The following is a 20,846-nucleotide window of genomic DNA, read 5'->3' on the forward strand; positions in this document are numbered from 1 at the left end:
CGACACACAACGTCTAAGTATTCTATCTCCTCCTATCCTAAAGAGAAAAGGATCGTCCCAAACATACTTTCTCGCCTCGCTAATGAATCGCTTCCTTTGTTATGTGGACATCCCTCTCACAACATTGCCACTAGAGAGATAATTCGCTAAGTCGCAAAACCATGGCAATCCTACTTTCTCGGCCTCGACAAACTCTATAGACTCGTGAGGGAACGTGTCTCCAATCTCCTCCTCACGAATCTCTTCCCTCTTGGGATCCTCTAGACGCGATAAATGATCGGCCGCCACATTTTCGGCCCCTCTCTTGTCCCTAATCTCAATATCGAACTAACTAAGCAAAAGAATCCACCGAATGAGTCGGGGTTTAGCGTCTTTCTTTTGAAAAAGGAAACGCAACGCGGAATGATCGGTGAAGACTATTGTCTTGGACAACACGAGGTACGAGCAGAATTTATCAAAAGCGAAAACTACGGCTAAAAGCTCTTTCTTCGTGGTTGTGTAGTTTTCTTGAGCATCATTGAGCATTTTGCTCACGTAGTAAATGGGGTCGAAGTGCTTATCCTTTATTTGTCCTAAAACCGCTCCAACGACATAGTCACTCGCATCGCACATGAGCTCAAACAGCAAGCTCTAGTCGGGCGAGATAAGAATAGGTGCACTAACCAACTGTTCCTTCAAAAAGTTGAAGGCTTTAAGACACTCCTCGTCAAAGACGAATGGAACATCCTTCTCTAACAAACGGGGCATGGGGCGGGTGATTTTTGAAAAATCCCTAATAAAGCGTCTATAGAAGCCCGCATGCCCTAGAAAACTCCTAATCGACTTCACACTCGTGGGCGGAGGTAACCTACTAATGGTATCAATTTTCGCACGATCTACCTCAATACCCTCCGTAGAGATCTTATGCCCTAACACAATACCTTCCGTCACCATAAAGTGACACTTCTCCTAGTTTAGCTAAGCTTCGTCTCCACGCATCGCTTCAACATCCTCTCTAGGTTCTTCAAACACGCATCGAAAGAGTCACCATAAACTGAAAAATCGTCCATGAAAACCTCCATGGAACTCTCTATCATATCATGAAATATGGCGACCATGCACCGCTGAAAAGTAGCTGGAGCGTTACATAACCCAAATGGCATGCGTCGGTACGCATAGGTGCCAAAGGTGGTCTTATCCTGATCCTCGGGTGCGATGGGGATCTGGAAGTACCCGGAAAAGCCGTCGAGAAAACAATAGAATTGTTGACCGGCGAGACGCTCCAACATTTAATCTATGAAAGGCAATGGGAAGTGGTCTTTACGGGTGGCATCATTCAACTTTTGGTAGTCGATGCACACGCGCCACCCCGTGACCGTACGGGAAGGGATAAGCTCATTCTTTTCGTTCATGACAACGGTCATCCCCCCCTTCTTGGGGACAACCTGAGTGGGACTAACCCAAGGTGAATCGGAAATGGGATAGATCATCCCGGCATCTAGGAGTTTAAGAACCTCCTTCTTCACAACGTCTTGCATGTTGGGGTTAAGCCTTCTTTGGGGTTGCACCACCGGTTTATAATCATCCTCCATGAGTATCCGGTGAGTGCAATAAGTAGGGCTTATGCCCTTGATGTCGGACAACCTCTATGCAATGGCCTCTTTGTTGGCCCTCAACACATCCAACAACCTCAATTTCTCACTTTCCTCTAACGCGGATGAAATAATAACGGGTAGCTCGGAACCCTCCCCTAAGAAAGCATACTCTAGATGAGATGGAAGTACCTTAAGCTCTAAGGGTGGGGTTTGGGTGGTGTCATCACTAACCGCTAACACATCGGGGATTAAAGGAATCCCCTCCTCTTCACCTTCATCTACACTCTTCACCTCCTCTTCTACCTTCTTTCCTACCACTAGGTCCGCACCACTAATATACTCTAAGCAATGATCGACACACGAGATGAACGAATTCAAGAAGTAGACGGAATGGCAAGGACCACTATAGTCATCCGAACCACTCGGGTGGTTCATGGAACGGTCTATCTCAAAAGTAACTCTCTCCTCACCGAACCTAAGGGTGATCTTACCATCGTAAACGTCTATGAGAGCTTTAGCGGTACGCAAGAATGGACGACCTAGTATAATGGGGACTCTCTCATCCGCTTCCATATCAAGAATTACGAAATCGGCAGGAAACACGAATTTGTCTACCTTAACTAGCAAGTTCTCAACTATACCCCTAGGGTATTTAACGGACCGATCGGCTAACGATAATGTCATTCGGGTAGGTGCAAGCTCTCCTAGGTCTAGCTTCTCATAAAGAGAAAAGGACATCAAATTGATGCTAGCACCTAAGTCGGCCAAAGCTCTAGTGTTGGTATTACTACCTAATAGACAAGGAATGGCAAAAATACCGGGATCGGTAAGCTTTTCGGGAAGCTTATTTAACACAACGGCGGAACACCCTCCATTCAACGGAACGTTCGACAACTCCCCCAGTTTCTCTTTGTTCCTAAGAAGATCTTTCAAGAATTTCGCGTATTTAGGCATCGATTGAAGTGCCTTGATAAAAAGGAAGATTAATCTTCAATTGCTTGAAGATGTCTAGAAATTGCCCGTATTCCCTTGAGTATTTTTGGTTCTTAAGACGTGAGGGAAATGAGATATACGCATGGTCTACCAAAGGTGAAGGTCTAATGTCTATAGGGGTTTTCTCAACTTTCTTCTCACTTTGAGACTCACCGGGCTGTGCGGTACTTGCTGGGCTTAGCCTTTTTTGCACTTTGCCGGGAGCCTCCATCTCTATCTCTTCATCTACAATATCTCCATCCTCATCAACTACTCTCTCCTACGCTCGGGTTTCCTACGGTTTTGCCACTACGGGTGGTAATGGCTTTAGCATGGGCATTAGGGTTCGGTTGGGTGTTACCCGCAAACTGACCGTGTAATCTCTCTTCTAGCTTCCTAGACATATCACCTACGACCCTTTGGAGGTCTTGGAAGGAGGCTTGATGGTTCTTAAGCATAAGGTCATGCTCAGAAAGTGTCTTTTGAGTGGTTTGGTCCCTAACAACTAGTTGGCTCATCATAGCCTCCATTCTTTCTATGCTACCCCCTAAATCAAAACTTGGACCTTGACCCTGATTATTTGACCCCCCTTCTTTAACCTGCCCATTGAACCCTTTGTTGAACTGCCCATTTGAACCCCCACCAAAAAGTGATCCTTGACTCCTATTTGGGTTTTGAGCTATTTGAAAACCAGGGGGTCCATTTGAGCGAAAATTTTTATTATTATTAAAGTTACTATTATTATTATTATTTCGCCAACCCGACCCAAAATTATTATTATTACCAAACCCGCTAGGTTGACCTCTACCGAAACCTCCTCCTACGAAATCGACTTGCTCCTCACCAACTAGCAATGGACACGCACTCGTATCGTGACCCCCTCGGCAATACTCACATCTCTCTACCTTAGCCTTAATTTCCTTAAGTTCCCTAGACATGTTTTCCAAAACAGCGGCTAAACTAGGATCCATGGTGACATGGTTCACCCCTCGGGTGGGTGCACTAGTAGTGGTACTAGAATTACCACTTTGATACCGCTGATCGGCTCGCGATTGCGATTGAGACTGAGCAAATGCCTCAAAACGCTCTAAACACTCAGCAACTGTAAGAATACCCATCATATGCCCCCCCCCCCCCCCCCCCCCCGCATTAGTATCGAAACGATCACGAGTCTCTTGGGTGAGACCGTTGTAGAATTTCTCACATAAAGCCCAATCGGAAAGACCATGCTGGGAGCAACGAGCACAAAGGTTTTGGAAACGCTCCCAAGCAAGGTAGTAGGGCTCGTCGGGCTCCATGCGAAAGGAGTGGATTTGGTCTCTAAGACGTAAGGCTTTAGCGGTTACTTGTTCAAAAAGGCTTGACGAAGCCCCGCCCAAGTGGTAAAGGTACCGGTTGGTTGAGAGTCCAACCAAGTAGCCGCACGACCGGCTAATGAAAATGGGAAAAGCTGTAGGTAGGTGGCATCATTGGGTGCTCCATGAAGGCTAAAAGTAGCAAGGATACGGGAGAACCAGTTAATGTGGTCCGGGGCGTCCTCATCGTCTCGCCCATGGAATTGGATGGTATTGGTGATGGCTTGCATGGCATAAGATGGAATCTGCCATGAGTTTTCGTTGACTATGGGTGGAAAGGTGATGGGTGAAGCGAGGCCAGTGAAATTTTGGGTGGCTTGCTGATGGACGGTTTGCCTAGGGTTGGCCATTGGTTCTAAGTTTTCTGGATTACTAGAGGAACTAGAAATAGGACTATCGGGTGGAGAAACCTTAGGTGAGGTTTTAGGTGAATGGTTTGGCGAAGGTGGTGGGGTAGGAGGTGGGGTGGGTAACGGGGTGAAATCGAAATTGGGAAAACGAGAAGAGGATGAAGAATTAACCTGAGGGCCTTGGCCCAATTGAGATGATGACTCCTTGACTGGCGGTGGCGGTCCGTGCAAGCGCAGATGTGGCATCCACTACAAGCAAAAACCTGAACACAAGAAAAGCAAACAAACACTAGTTACTAAGACTCAAGATGAATATAAAAGACACAAAACAGAATAAACACGTAGCACGTATATGTCAATGAAGTCTATCAAAGCTAACGAATGAGATTGCCAATAGTCCCCGGCAACGGCGCTAAAAACTTGATGTGTGCTAAACAGACTATAAAATTTAACTAAATAAGACTCTCTAAACTAGACACTAAAAAGCTTTAATTCTAGACTCGACCTAAAACCACACAATCGGCAAGTGTACCGATCAATGTAGTATAACCTAGGAAGTCCGGATATCGAACCACGAGACTCTATGTATCACGTAAACTAGACTCTAATAGACACTGACAGACACGACTAAAACTCGTTTAATTGTTTTAGGGGGGTACGTAAAAACTAAGGAAATCTATTTAAACTAATTAATTAACTAAGAACTAGACTAAATGCGAATAAAGACGAAGACGATTCTTATATGAGAACGAGGACCACCTAGACAAGAATCCTGGATTACTTTTAAAGAATTACCGATTAAGTTAAATGCATGAATTATGGAACCGGGATCATATGATACTAAACCTATTAAGAACCAACTAAGCCCCTCGACCCTTCTCAAGGAGAAACCTGTGGAACTACCTAGGCTGTTAATCCTACCGGTTATTAGACGCCTTTCCAATTGTCTAATTATTGTGTAAGTACCCTAATGTTGACCTACTCTTTTCCAATCATAGATCTTGGGTAGTTTGAAGTAATCACTTTGACTTGATAGACTAATAAAACCGACAGGTAAACCAAGACATGACCTTTTCCAAGGACTATCTAAAGCAAATCGCCGGGTAAGACCTACCAATAGCCCCTCACTTTTCAGGTATTAGGACTAGTAGAACACTAAGACTTAGTAAATTATTATCAATTACTTCTAGGGGTTATTGCGCAATTATCCCTAAAGAGTTAAGGTTTTCTAACGTGATATAGACACTCACCGAAATCCTAGACCCTAATATGACTCTATGTTGTGATATAGACCGTCACTAAGAATCATATGAAGCAAATAATAACAATAAACCAACTCAAAGCATGCATATACATCAAATCATTAAGACAAACTCTTTATAAATCACAATTAATCCATAATAATCATGCAATTAACAAAAACGGCAAAAACTTATATTAATCCATCCATCAAGTCTAGGTGGTTTATAAATTTAGCCAAGCATGTTAAAACGTGAAAACAATTCAAAGATGTCTAAACACGAATTCATCATAACAAGTTTCGTAAGAAAAGTCAAGAATAAAGAATTAGAAAACCCGATTAGATCTTCAAGTCTTCTTCCCCGAACTCGTACCGATGATTCCTAGGCTTCAAAATCTCCGAAAGTGCTCCAAGAATGCTCAACAATTGCCCCAAGAATCCCCAAAATCGACACTAGGGTTTTTTCCAAGTTTAAGATGATTATATACGACTTTCCATAACAAACCCTTATTAAATTCGTAATAATTGCCAGCTACAAGCTTCTGGCGGGGCGCCACCCACTGAAGGAATGGGTGGCAGGGTGCCACCTTGTTTTTTTTCCCTCTTGTAACATCTCCAGTCTCTCGCCGGGTGCCAGAAACTTCTCACTGGGTGCCAGAGAATGATTTTTCAGCTCTTTAACTCTATTTCAACTCCTCAACCTTTCCAACATGCTTCAAGACTTAATACTTCAATATTTTGGCTTGTTCCACTCGGTTTCTCGCATATTTAAACATCAAGACCTGCGAAACACGATTTGATCAATAGTATGCATATTCTAACGAAAAACAAAACTAAATATAACGAAAACTATACAAACTGTACACGAATAACTGATGTATTTTGCAATACATCAAAGCTTAACATGAGAAGTGAAAGAGATATTTTTTTCTCATCTTGTTAAACACATATTTTAGTTTCAAAATCTAAAAAAAAAAAAACAAGTCTCAAAATCTAAAAAACAAAATTATGTATTTACACTAATAGAGTAATTACGCATATTTACTCCACTAGAGTAAATCTATGATTTTTTTAACATTTTATAACTAAATATCATGATTAAGTAAATAGGAAAAAAAATTTAAAAAACAAAACCTGTAAATGCAAAATGTATAGTGCAATTACTAAGAAAACTTAAAAGGTGGGCTTATTATGTGGGCTCAAGAACATGAAGGTTATTAGGTTAAATAGCAAACACAAAAAATGTATTTTCATAGATTTACGTACGACTTCGTATTAGGGCCGGCTCAACCATTTTAGAGGCCTAAAACAAGTTTCAAAATTGGAGCCCTTTTTGCCTATTTTTTTCTTATCCAAAAAGAATAAAAGACGGTCGATCGGCCTAAACAAGATTCGAACCCGCCCCCTTAAGGTATACAAATGACATGCGCACCAACTGGGCTACAACCTTTTAATGACAAGGCTAATACCCATATAATATATAATTTTTTTTTAAATCTTGAGGCCCTATAGATTTGGTGGCCAAAGGCACAAGTCTCAAAATACTTGGACTTGGGCCGGCCCTGCTTTGTATGCATTGCAATAGCGGTATGATCCGAAAACCGATCAAACCATATGAGGCAAAGTTAGGCTTATCATCGTTCTAAGTCTTTTCATGTTCGAGAGTAGTCCCTCACCGGCCAAATACTATTTTTTGACCATGCTTGTCCTGAATTTTACTATAATAATTTCTATGGGGTGCTAGCGGTACGGATCGGTAGGTTTTGATGAATATTTTTGGATGAACTCCTTGCTACGGTTTTAGGAATAACAAATCCAAACAAACCGATTGGGTTGGGTGGGTCAACCGGACTGGCCAATTCTATTGCTTTGGTGATTACGGTTTGATGGTTTGAAGCAGATTTTTTTAATTTAAATATCATTAATTTATATTAAAATATTTAAAATGCTAAAGATGGTTGATGATTGTAATACACATACGTAAAACCGAAAAATATACAAATAATAAAAGTTAAACAGCCAAATCGGTTAACAAGGGTCGTTCCAAGTTTCAAACATGACTGAACTGTCAGACTCTCCAAACCATGAAAATCGAGCCGTGTACCAATCTATTTGTATCTTAAACAGGCCGACTAGCCTTGATATAATTTGTTTGATCGACTTCAACGGTTTATAAACACGCCCAAGATAGATCATACAATCATGATAGCAAAGGGAGCCCACATCGTATCATCTTTTATTTATTTCCAAAACAATGTTTATAAAATTGGCAAATTATTGTAATTGTTTATCCGGAAAACACAAGAGGTCCCCAAAGGGTAAAGCCCCAAGTAAACCAACTCATGTGACAAGTACCAAACTTGGATGGAAAATGGACTAAAATGATCAACCACTCATTAAATCCACAACAAACATCTAAATTGGACCTTTGGATCTTCACATAACAACTACAATAATCCATGTATCCATAAATAATTGGTAAAATAATTTATATTCTTTTCAATTTTTACTACATGCTTTGTATATCATCTTGAAAAGTCATGTAACATTTAATGGTTCATACAAATCCTGACAACATGTGTACATGCTTTCTACACTTTATTGAACCCAACCCCCACTAATCAATTCAAAGTGGTGCCATGAAGCCATTGTCAAAGGTCATGGACCGCTCAGTTCATGGTCCATGGATGAACCGATTTAAGGTGGATCGATGTTAAGGTAGGACGACCCACAACCTAGTTAATTAAGAAATGTGGGGAGACAGATAATGAAAGGGTGTGATGTTTACATCATATGGTACCACACGGAATCGTCAATATGATCATTTCGACTAGGATTTTAACATGAAAAAAAAGGAACGAAAATAAATAAGATTTGTGTTTCACTCTTTAGCAAAGGAAACAACATTACATGAAGTAATTTTGACACAAGTGGAAGTTTACATCAAAAGGAAGTATGAATCAAAAACCAAGGAAGATATACAATTCTTAACTAAAGGTCATAACACAACTACTTCTATACCTATTCCTTAAACAAATCAAAAGAAATAACACAAGGCTAAAACCCTAAGACGCAATGATTTTTTCGAACAAGCCAAGTCTGTTATCAGATAATCTTGAATTGAACGCGGATTTCTTGTACTCGAACCAAGTGAATTCCTTGTACAAACTGTCCTCCTCTCCTTGCATAAGTGATGGCAATGGTGCTATTTTTTCACTCAATGGTGGTCCACCAAAGTATATCATTGACACCCTACTCTTTGTACCATTGGCCACCACCCTATGCTTCACACTCTTAAATCTTCCATTGGTCATCACCTACATGTCCAAAGCAAACATCTTTATAATCAAACTCAAAATATATAACCATTTACTAAATAACCCATTTCCCAAAATATACAACTTATGAAATACATACAAAACATTTAACTAATTAAAATTTTTAAAATTATAATCATAATAATAATAAGTGAAAATTTTATTCTTCAAAAAGGTCTATTTGAAACAATGGTAAGCGTTTAAGTCCCGTCGGTTGAAATAGTGGTTATCAATGTTATAGAAAATGTTTATTGTTATATTAAAAATATAATAACGGTAATATTGAGATAAACTTAAGATTATTTTATAATATCTTAAGCAAAATATGACTACTGACTAGGACCTTAGATAAAGGAAGTGACTTGTAGGACTTGAGATAAAGATTGATTTTGACTAAGGAAGCAAACACCAGGATCCACTATGGAGAATCTATACATATTCATTTGACCTCATTCTTTGTTTTCTAAACCTTAAGTTTAAAAAATAAAAAAATAAAAACAAGACCAATGTCTCTTAACACATAAACATATGTACATCATTATTAAAACTTGTACAATATTTAGTGACGGATTTAAAAAAAAAATAGAAGGTTACTTTTGGTATATTTTCACTGATTTTCACTATTTTTTTTTTCATTTTTATCAAACCGAGGGGGTTTCTGGTGACCCAAAAACCCGTTGGATACGCCCATGACTATATTATTAACCAAATACCTGTAAAGAATCACCAACATTGATGAAGAAAGATTCAGAGTCAGGTGGAACAGACATCCAGCTTCCATCTCTCAATGAAATTTCAAGCCCAGAAGTGTTATTGGATCGCAAAACCGAGATGATTTGCGGGTCTGTGTGTTCTCCAAAACCCACAAGTTTCGACCCGTTTCTTTCGTTTTCTTGAAACTCTGGGCATGGTGGATAGTGGTTGACCCGGAAAACAGAGTCACTCTGTTCATCTTTCAACAGCTTGCTGAACACATTTCTGGGTTGTAGCTTCAATTCATCTGCTAATAGTTCTAGAATCTCACAAGCCATTGTCTTCACTGATGTTACATAATCATTCACAATGCCCCTACAAATCAAAACAAGAAAATAGAGTTAAGTTGTTTAACATAATGCCATAGAGAAGATAATTGTTTCGACTTTTAATCAATGTTTTCATAACCAGACTAACTAACGGATCATTAGTGACCGGTTTTAAAAACCTGATAACGTAATAAATAATGTAAAAGTTTAGTTTGGTAACCGTGTCGCTTATCAGATAGGTAGTCTTACTAGTTCGCTGGTTTGACCGGTTTTAAAATACTGATAATGTAAAAAATAATGTGATAGTTTTAAGATAAAACATCAAATACAAATACCCTTTATCATACAAAACGTACGAATAGGGTGAAAATGTAAAAAAAAAACGCGATGACATTTTCGTAATTATTTACTCGTAGAGTAATTATCAAAATAACTCTACAAATGATCTTGTAAAGTTTTTGAAAATTGTATGTTATTTGATAAAATTGCAGAGTAATTGTGATACACTTGTAGAGTAATTTTAATGCAGAATAATTTTGATAATTACCATACAAGATCAAAATTACTTTACAAGATCATTTGTAGAGTAATTTTGATAAGATCATTTGTAGAGTAATTTTGATAATTACCTTACGAGCAAATAATTATGAAAATAGCGCCGCGTTTTTTTGGTTATTTCATGTTTTTTCGTACGTTTTGTACGATAAATCAGTTTGTAGTACGTGAACTTAACCCATAGTTTTAATTTTTAAATATCAAAAGAAATAATAAGACCCTTTTTTTTACGTTTTGTGATATTTGTAATATCAATAAAAAAAAGTAAAACTTGAAATAATAAGACTTCAAAAGAATATAGAAACTTTAGCATCCGGTCTAACCGGTAACAGGCTGATACAGTCTAGTCTGGTTCTGAAAACGTCGCATTTTAAATGCTGGTTTCACCCGAAATAAGTATATAAACATAAGTAGTATGTTTTAGTGAGAGTTCTTACTGGAAATTTTCCGGGTAATCGGATTCGGGTTTGGCGTTGAGAAGAAGGTATTCAACCCAACCCACATCCCCATTTCTCCCAATGCATTTGTTCCCATAGCCAAACGGGTCGGGTGGGCCGAACTTTTCTTTAGTAGCAAGAGGAGAATTGAAGAAGTTGACAGCTTCTGATTCAAGTTTATTTATAAACTTTAAAGGAACACCATGATTGACCACCTTAAAGAATCCAAAATCTTGACAAGCCTTAACAAGATGTTGTTTTGACTCAGGTTTTGATAGGTCAATGAGAGGGATATCTGGGATGACTAAGGGGCTTGTGTTTGGTTTCACAAGAAACTGTTCAATAAGAGGTTTTGAAACAGTCACCATGTTGAATAACAAAAGAAATATGATTTGTTTTTTTTTTTTTTTTTTTGTGAATTCAAGAATGAGTAGTAGAAGAAGAATGTGAAGAAACAATGAAGAATGAAGTGAAAAGATGATGGGTATATAAAGGAATGTAAACACATTGGATATGGGTATTGCTGGGCTGTTTCTAGGAGAGAGAAAGATAGTCAAATTTCAAATTTGACTTTATGATTTATGACACAAGATATTAAATAATAATTATTATTATTTTATTAATAATAATGAGTAGCATGGTCAAAATCTATGTGTGCCAAACCACCACCATGAAAGGTGTAACCTTGTCCGGATATTTTTTTGAATATTCAATTGCAATTGTGTGTTCATTTTCAAACTTGATGCTTTCAAGACTCTACAAGTGACAAAGATTATTAGAATATTATTACAAGATTCTAGAAAGAATGGCACACATGAGAAAAAAAATAGATTTTTCTATTCTAATTCAATGTGAGTTTGGATATCTTTATAAAAAATATCATAACACATTCTCATTTATCTTTTATTTGTGTAAACTTTGAAGTTTATTGCTCGTATACCTGCTATTCTTATGTAATTTGCGCTGTTGATTGGAATGAAATAAATTTTCATTTAAAAAAAAAAAATTCAACGAAACGATGAATTAACATCCATACAGTCGGTAACAGATAAACAGTGGCGGATCCGAGAATTTTTTTACACAGGGTTCCTTTTGATAAATTATCACGGTCTCCACTAGTTTTTTTTTTTTTTTTTCTAAACCCAGGGAGTTCCTAAAAACCCCAAAAACATCCTTGGATAAGCCCGTGCAGATAAGATACCATGCAGTTGACAACATTCAAGAAGTTTGTTATAAACATGACGTAACGACATCCCAACATAGACGAAATCAACGTCAACCTTACCTTCTTATCCACAAACTTCTATTTATTATATAAACGCCATAGCGATAACAGTTGCCGATAAAAATATAAAAGATTGTACAAATTATCTTATAAATTTGTCACATAAATATCATATTGTTTACCATAATTGCAAATATTGTTAGGCTAAAGGGTATGGGGAGCATTAGTTGGGTCATTAATGCCACATAGGATCATTAATGCATTGTTACACCATCCCCTTCCTTCATCCACCATGGTTGGCATGGATTAAACCATGGCAACATGAGTCTACTTTCCTTTTTCAATGATTCATTTTCCTTTTCTACAAAAATAAATTAAAATAGGAAGATAGTGGTTTGGGTCATGACCACACCCTTAGGGTAGTGGTTTTGAATGATGGATTAGAAGTGAATGACATGGCGTCAATGTGAAGGATCATGGTGACCATGAGGGTCATGACCACACCCTACAGCCTTAGATGGGTACCAAACTTTAGTAGTTAAGGATAACTGGATAAGGATAAATATGCCATTTGTGATAAGGATGAATTCCAATCAAATTTTACTTACAGTTACCGTACACATGTGAAATTACCAATTTAACCTTGTGAAAGAATGAGGTAACGTAAGAAGAGGAGGTTAAAGCTGGCTATAGCAAGCCATAAATGCAACAAGTGGCAAGTGGGGATAGGGTGGCAAGTGGGGGTAGGGGGAGTGTACCGACGTTTAACAAGAACGAATAAGAGAAGGCCACGTGGATGTGAAAGTGACAACGTTGTCCCCGGCTATAACACGCGTCTAGTCGGTTGTTATTTCCGTGTCTTGCGCCGTGGTCATTCTTTAAACACGTGCAATGGTGAAGGTCGTACATTCTCTCTTAATAATAAAAGCGGCAGTAGTTGTAGTAGTAGTTGTTGTTGCATATCTTCTTAAATTCAATTCATAGTAATTTTGGACAGGATTATTGTGCATCCTTATCTTGTCATGATTCATGCCACCTTTTATAAATCGAAACAAGTTTTCACACATTAAAATTTGGAAAAAAAAAACACATGGAGGTATAATTAAAACTAGTGAAATTCGGCGTAAGTTATCGATTCATTTCATTTTATAACAGGATGAGCACGGTATTCGTTCAGGAAAAAGTGGTACCGGTATCGAATACAGCGGTTTGATACCGGTATCGTTACTTACCGGTGTTTTATCTATAAATACCGGTATCGTACCGGTTGGTTATAAAAATTACAAATTTAGAAGCAGAGAAAACAATATAAAAGTGAAAAAAGTAGAAGGAATAAATCATAGAAAATATTATTAAGAATAATAGACAAACAAAAAATAATAATAAATGAAACAATTTACTTAAACTTTTATTTGGCACTAGGTAATAAATTTTTTTTCCCATGAAGGGCTTCGAACCCGAGATACTCACTACATTTGAATGTTCATACAACCAACTGAATTGCGAAAGTTTTTCTTAATAGTTTCGCGCAATAATAACTATAATATATACATCAAGCGGAAAAGGACAAAAAAAAAACAACAAAGCAAAGAAAAACGATGGCAAAAATGTAAATTTAAATTGAGAGCAAAATCGTAATTTGGTTGGGAGGAGAAAAATAAAACTAACTGCAAAACTGTAAATTTAAACATGTCAAAATCGTAATTTTGAACCGATGGCAAAATTATAATTTTTAGTTGTGCGCAAAAGCATAATTTTATTTTGAACTGGGGTAAAAACGTAATTTTGAACTGATGGCAAAATCGTAATTTTAAACCGGGTATAAAATCGTAAGATTGTTGGGTCAATGGGGGAGTTTCAGGAAGCTGTCTGGCACTATTCCCCCATCTTGTGTCTGCAGTTATACACTGGGGGCAAAATCGTAATTTGACTGGGAAAGCAAACAAAACCGATGAGAAAAATGTAAATTTAAATTGAGGGCAAAATTGTAATTTACCTGGGGAGGAAGATAACAAAACTAATAGCGAAACTGTAAATTTAAACGGGGCAAAATCGTAATTTTGAACCGATGGCAAAAACATAATTTTATTTTGAACTGAAGGTAAAAACGTAATTTTAAACTGATGGGAAAACCGTAATTTTAAAGCGGGACAAAATCGTAAATTGGTTTGGCCCAAGTTTCACAACTAAGGGTGGAAGGAGTGCTCCCCAAATGGGGAGTGGTAAACACTTTCGCTACCCAATGATCTCATACAATGTCAACTCTTCTTTCACTCCTCATTTTTCACTCAATCACTAGGGGTGTTCAAACACATGGAGACTGGTAAACATTTTTTTTAAAGTATGATTGGTTGAAAGGGGTTAGGGCCCACCATTAACCCCCTTTCTCTCATCTTTATCTTCTCTTCTCACATCAGTGAATACTCACCGCCAACATCACTCACCGCTCACCGATTTGAGGGCGGCGGCCCTTCACAGTGCGGCAAACATCACTCACCGAAGGGGTCGCCGATGGTGCCCCTTCTACCCTAAGGGCATACTTGTAATTTCAATCTTATTATATATTTACTGTACATCAAGTTGGAAAATGTAATAGATATAATATAATATAATATAATATAATGTAACTTTTTTTTTAATTTTAATAAAAGACATGGTACATACTAAAATGTTGTAAAACGACGTAGAGCAAGTAGAGTGACAGATCTTAGAATTTTTTTTGTCGGTGTTAAAGTTTTCAGCTTTGATTTCTATGGTTTTAAGTAAACTACAAAAATTAATATAAGGATAATGATCTTTATTACCAAATTAGATTTTTTTTTTAACGGCAACAACGAAACTTTATTCATCAAAACGAGAGACCTAACGAATAGCAAGATGCTATACGTTACATCTATCAACACAAGAGTACATCCAGGAATACAATTACAACATCGCGACTATATCTAGGATCAACGAAACAAAACAAGATACATATTACTCAAAACACTCTAGGGTGGATCATTCCAAAATGTAAATTTGCTCCATTCGTTCCATGTTATTCCAATATGCCTTGATCTCAACTTGATCCAATCAAACGCTTCTACCTTTATCTCTTCCACCAATTTACCCGGGGTAGTAAGTGAATCATTGAAAACTTTATTATTTCTATTCTTCCACAAGTGCCAACCGGTTAAGAGATGGATTGCGAATATTATTTTTACCTTATTTCTGGGCCATTCCGTTTTCTCATGAAGTCTTGTTTTCAGCTCTTCACCATGGCTTCTGATCGGTATTTTCATCCAAGACCAAAGTAGTAACCAAACTTCTTTAGCGAACGGGCAATGTATAATGATATGGTGTCACACCCCGATCTCCACGTGTCACCGGTGGGCCCGGTGTGGGGTATGGTGACGTAGTTGGCATCGTCATAGACAAACAACACAATATAATAATGCACAGCGGAAGCAGAATAGATTCATTTCAACTTTAAATAAAATGTAATATTAAATATCACGAGTAGTTGAAACGGATCCACAGGCGGATCAAAATAAAATAAGAAATATTGTTCAACAATTTATTGTCGTCCGAGCTTGCGAGACTATTGTGGACGCTCTAGGAGACAGCCAGCCTATTTCGTTTAGTACCTGCACTTAACCTTTTGGGAAAATACGTCAGTTTATACTGGTAAATACAAATTAACTGACTCATTTTGAAAATGATTGAAAATTGATTTAAATGCACATGGCATAAAAATATTTTTATAACTTGGGATAATTATGCAATATAAACTTGTGAACGAATTACATGTTACTCGTACGTTCGGTAGCCCGGGATCTTGTCCGGGTTAAAGATTAATAGACACACCACATTAAAGAGTTATACATGACGGGTGTACGCCTACACCCCATGCTCTGGTCGTGGCCATCTCGTAAGATAATGGCAAGGATATCCGGGACACGGTCATTAACCCCCAAAGGCTTAAAGTAAAACAAGACTGTTTAAACGAGCCGATCAAATTATTCCAATTGCATACCCAAGGGTGCAAGATTTGTACGCTCGATCAAGCGGTATTCTATATACCGTACCCCAAGCCCGTATAGGGAAAATAAGTTAAAGAGTATTTACCTGAGTAAGTATGAATCACAATTGGTAAGTGTAGATAGCTTTTACTGGGCCTCCTATTCTGGAACAAAGGTTTATAATAACCTATTAGATTCCTAACGGGTCTTTATTTAAGCCTAAGCTTAGACCGGTTAGTTTTAAGGACGATACGGTTCAAGCGCACGATTAAGCGAAGACCGGATAGAATGTGATTTAGACCCGACAAGTTTGAATACTTGTATAATATGGGTATACTAAATACATTCTGGATTTTGAGACAAAAATGATAACGTTTGACCCGTTTCGGTCAATTTATGCAAACTAGTTACATAAACCGAACCGAACGCTAAAAGAGCGTTACGGGTGACCAAAAGAGTCATATGCAAGTTCCCTGAGATAATATGCTTTAAATATGATATAATATCAGTAAGTTATGTTCTATTATGCCCCGAATGGATTTAAACTCAATTTATGCCTTATAAGGGCATTTTGGTCATTTAAAAATGTTATAAAAGAGTTAAATTGGAAATCTGAGTTACAGGTCTGATTTATACAGTAAATATGTTTAATTTGACATATTATAACAGTAGGGTATGACCCATATACAAAACTTATCATTTAAAATCAACCATGCACCGTAGGGGTATTTTAGTAATTTCACAAGGGCTAAAAATGTCAAAACTGGAAATCTGAGTTCAAAAATTTATACTTACTGTTATTATATGAAAATATGCTAAATACATCAGTAGGTATGAATCTTATTTGTTTAATATGAGTATAACGCTTACTATGCGCTAAAAACGCTTAAAATGCGATTTAGAGCCGTTTCCGGGTTTTTAAAAGAAAGCTGAGATTTTTATATTTCCAGAATGCTCAAAATAATTTATTTAACAAATAAAATCAGTAGAAAAAGGTTTGGGGTCAAAAGGATTTATAAAACTCATTCTATGGCTTAAACGGTCAAAACCGGTATTAACCGAATTGAACTTAGCGACCTATGATACGATCAGCCAAAAATTAAATAAAAATCTTTAAAAATCCCAAAATATTATATAACATCAGTGGGTAAAAAGTTTTATATCAAAAAGTGGCCTTAAATAGGTTATACGCTAAATGCGCCGTTTCTTTAACATAAAGCTATAGTTTTACGATATCGGCCATAACTCAAAATCTGGACCACCAACTGATCTAAAATTTTCGGTGCAAGTTTATAAATTAGTAATAAAGGTTTCTACTCTTTCACTTTTCCAAAAATCACGTTTTATATCAAAAAGGGCAAAATAGTCAACTTTAAGCATAAATCGGAAACATGCATATGAATCGGTTAAGCATAGACTCAAGTCGTAAAAATTCCAGAGAGTTAAACTTAAATAAAAATGGTCAAAAATATACTCTAATACAGATCTCAAACATGCATGCACGGATCCGAATCGAGAGTCAACGAGAAAGTCGTTTTATAAGACTTTCGGTTCCGATCCGAGTTTATATTAAAGATTGTCGAGTTGATCATGATAAAACATATTCTTATATTCATTATAAAGTTATTTTTGATGATCAAACTGATTGCATGTCATCTACATTACCATTTGTGCTATATTTCACAAAAACAATTTCTGTTGACTTTTTAAGAACAACTTTGACTCGACAAATAGCATGCTTAGAGTGGGAATCAGAGAATACCCTTTTGAGGGTTTGTTTCCCACATAAATACCAACTTATAAGTGGTTCCAATTTGAGAAATGACAGAGCCAAATTCGTTTAATCGAAAAGTCAAACTATATGAACAACGGATTGACTTTTAGCTAATAATCTATGATAGAACGAATTAGAGAGGGTTATGAATGCTTACAAAGGTTCTAATGAAGCTTAGATAGCACTATGAGGCTGCCTTGACGACCAGAAAGCTCCTGGAATGCCTTGTGAAGTTTTGATAGTTGTGATGTTCTTGTTTCTCTAGCTCAAGACCCACAAGAATGAAGCATTTGATCTGATTTATGGAGTTCCAGATGTTCTAAGAAGTCCACAAGTGTCCTACTTTGCATGTAATCTTATTGGAGGGCTTGGGAGGTGGAGAAAGCTGGCAACAACTCACAAAATCGGACCCAAATAGCTCAATTCGCGAGTTACTGCATCTGACAGTGGGTCGCGGCCCGCATTAGGCAGCCCAGGCGGGCCGCCTGGTGTCTGCAGCTGCCAAACTTTGTTTAAAAGTGGCAGTTTTGGTCCCTGTCTTCGCACGCGAGGTTTTGGCTATTTATTTTGACTCGTAAACCCCTAAACTTGGTTTTTAGGAACCTTGGGACATTTACCAACATGGTAAAGCCCTCGGTTAACTTTGCGCTCACCCGAAAAGTCATGAAATTCGACGTTGACGCTTTTAACCCCTCAAGTACGGTTTTGGCCATAACTTTCTTATACGATAACGAAACTTCATGAAATTTTTACCACATATTCTAGTGAGTATATTTTAGCATTACAAAGCTTCGGGTCTGCCAAAAGTTCACTCAGAGGTATAAATTCAACATGTTGACACTTTTAGCCCCTATAGTTTGTAATTCCTCACTTTCGGGCAATTTCCGCTTTGTATGATCCATGATCCATCCGTTTAGGGTTATAAACATTATGTAGGGTTATCATAGAGTCCATTTATCCATTGTTGACACTTTGGACCCTTACGTTCCATAGTTTTCACTGTTTGTCAACTTTAGTCCCTCTAAAGTATGTTTTCGCATATGCAAAGTCTGTGACACGTGTCAATACATTATTGGACGTAAATTTTCGAGGTGTTACATCCTCACCCCCTTAAAAGAAATCTCGACCTCAAGATTTACTGAAACAAATGAGGGTATTTTTCCTTCATCGTGGATTCCACTTCCCACGTATATTCGGGACCTCTACGAGCATCCCATTTGACCTTGACAATAGGTATATACTTCCTTCGAAGCTTCTTCACCTGTCGATACTCGATCGACAATGGTTTTTCCACGAACTTCAAACTCTCATCTATGTGTATATCTGTATGCGGTATAACCAGTGATTCATCAGCGAAACACTTCTTCAAATTACAGATGTGGAACACATTATGAATAGCGCTAAGTTCTTCAGGCAAGTTTAACTTGTAAGACCACTCCCATTGGTGACCTCAAATGAGTTGGGTTGCCACTTGGTCAATTTGTATTGGTTTCTTTTTAAAAAATAAAAAAAAAAGAAAAAAAATCTTGGCAACCTGGTTGGTATAGCGACCGAGGTCACAACCCATCCAATTTCAATTTTTGTCACTTTCCAATGCCACTTGTCTCACTATGATTGGTACACCAAATTAATATTATTTTTCAATTTTTACTTTAATAAGTTCTTCCCCTATCAATTAAATTACTTAAATAACTTTTCTAATTTAAACTTAAAAATAAAACTAAATATACTGTATTTCTTAGTTTTTTTGTGAGCATACCGGTATAAATTTTATTAAAAACAGAGTTCGTTCAAAAATGAAAGTAAATATACTGATTTTTTTTAAAAAATGTTTTTTATATATAAATTCACATTATCTTATTTGCCATGTGTCCACATTCTATTGGTTTGTTAGATTTTTTTATAAATTTTGTTATCTAAAATCTAACATTATCTAATTTAAAAATGGATGAAACTTGTTATAAATATGACATATAACTAGCTTATATTCATATCTAATCCTACTTTTTATTTCTAACATGGGTTCTTCATTTCCAAATTTTTATGTGAATCTTGGAGATTCTGGAGATTACCCGAATAGTCAGTACAATGAAAACACTATGTTTCTTTCAAACCCGAGTCATGTTCATGTCACTGAAAATTTTCAAACCTCACCAAATACTGAGAAACATACACGAAGTACTAAATGGGATGTTGCTGAAGATGTCGCTTTAATGTCATCATGGTGTCTTGCTAGTGAAAATAAAATTCGTGGCAAGAACCAGAGATCTATGGCATTGTGGGCAGAAGTAAAGAAGTTGTATGACGAAGCTCAGGCAGAAAATCCAGAAAAGCTTGGTGTAAGGAATGTAGAACAAATGAAAGGTCGTTATAAACGGCTTAACGAAAGTGTCCAAAAGTGGGTTGGTGCATACCGGGAAGCATATCGTCGCGTAAAAAGCGGAATGAGCCAGAGAGATGTTGAGGGTGAAGCTCATAAAATTTATGAGCATGAAGTTAAAAGCAAGTTCACTGATTCTGTGGTTTTTAATGAAGTTATGTGTAAACACCCGAAGTGGGAGCTACAAATACATCGCGACACAACACGTTCTCGTCCAGAATGTGAAACGGAGGAAGCAGAAAGCGGAGGCAGTACGAAAAGATCAAGAACTACTGAAGAAGGGAACTATTCCAAGCCAGAAACACCAAATAGTGGTGGTTCCACAATTCAACGTCCAACAGGTAGAGATGCAGCTAAAAAAAGGGTAAAGGTAAGGTTTCTGATGGAGTTGCTGAACAACTTTATGCATTGACGCTTTGTAGAGACACTGAGAATGAACTTTTTAAAAGAAAACTCGACCTGGAGCAAGAAAAACTACGTCAAAAGGATGAAAGAGACACGAAGAAAATGCAACTTCTGCATCTTAACACTCTTTTAGCAAAGGATCATTTGACGCCTCAAGATGAAGACATGAAAAACTTTCTGATGTCGAAGTTTTATGGAAAATGAATCTAGTTTCGTATTTCATATGTGTGTAAGATTAT

At 37.4% G+C, this 20,846-nt stretch overlaps 3 protein-coding genes across 3 annotated transcripts; 1 reads left to right on the forward strand and 2 right to left on the reverse strand.

The window, feature by feature from the left end:
- Positions 1–1,625: 1,625 nt before the first annotated feature.
- On the reverse strand, positions 1,626–2,778 carry LOC110913167. Its single transcript, XM_022158015.1, has 2 exons — positions 2,659–2,778; positions 1,626–2,540 (listed from the first exon to the last, which is right to left on the reverse strand). Exons 1-2 carry the CDS (start codon positions 2,776–2,778, stop codon positions 1,626–1,628), a joined length of 1,035 nt encoding a protein of 344 aa, XP_022013707.1.
- A 5,569-nt stretch (positions 2,779–8,347) lies between these two features.
- LOC110910211 (gibberellin 2-beta-dioxygenase 1) lies at positions 8,348–11,256 on the reverse strand. The gene is made up of 3 exons (XM_022154912.2): positions 10,823–11,256; positions 9,522–9,876; positions 8,348–8,808 (listed from the first exon to the last, which is right to left on the reverse strand). Exons 1-3 carry the CDS (start codon positions 11,188–11,190, stop codon positions 8,557–8,559), a joined length of 975 nt encoding a protein of 324 aa, XP_022010604.1. The 5' UTR covers positions 11,191–11,256; the 3' UTR covers positions 8,348–8,556.
- An 8,584-nt stretch (positions 11,257–19,840) lies between these two features.
- On the forward strand, positions 19,841–20,811 carry LOC110905203 (glutathione S-transferase T3-like). The gene is made up of 2 exons (XM_022151096.1): positions 19,841–20,577; positions 20,625–20,811. The coding sequence occupies exons 1-2, from the start codon at positions 19,841–19,843 to the stop codon at positions 20,809–20,811; spliced, it is 924 nt and encodes a 307-aa protein (XP_022006788.1).
- The last annotated feature ends 35 nt before the right edge of the window (positions 20,812–20,846 follow it).

Source organism: Helianthus annuus, chromosome 11 (assembly GCF_002127325.2).
Source record: "Helianthus annuus cultivar XRQ/B chromosome 11, HanXRQr2.0-SUNRISE, whole genome shotgun sequence".
In the NCBI taxonomy this organism is placed as follows: Eukaryota; Viridiplantae; Streptophyta; class Magnoliopsida; order Asterales; family Asteraceae; genus Helianthus; species Helianthus annuus.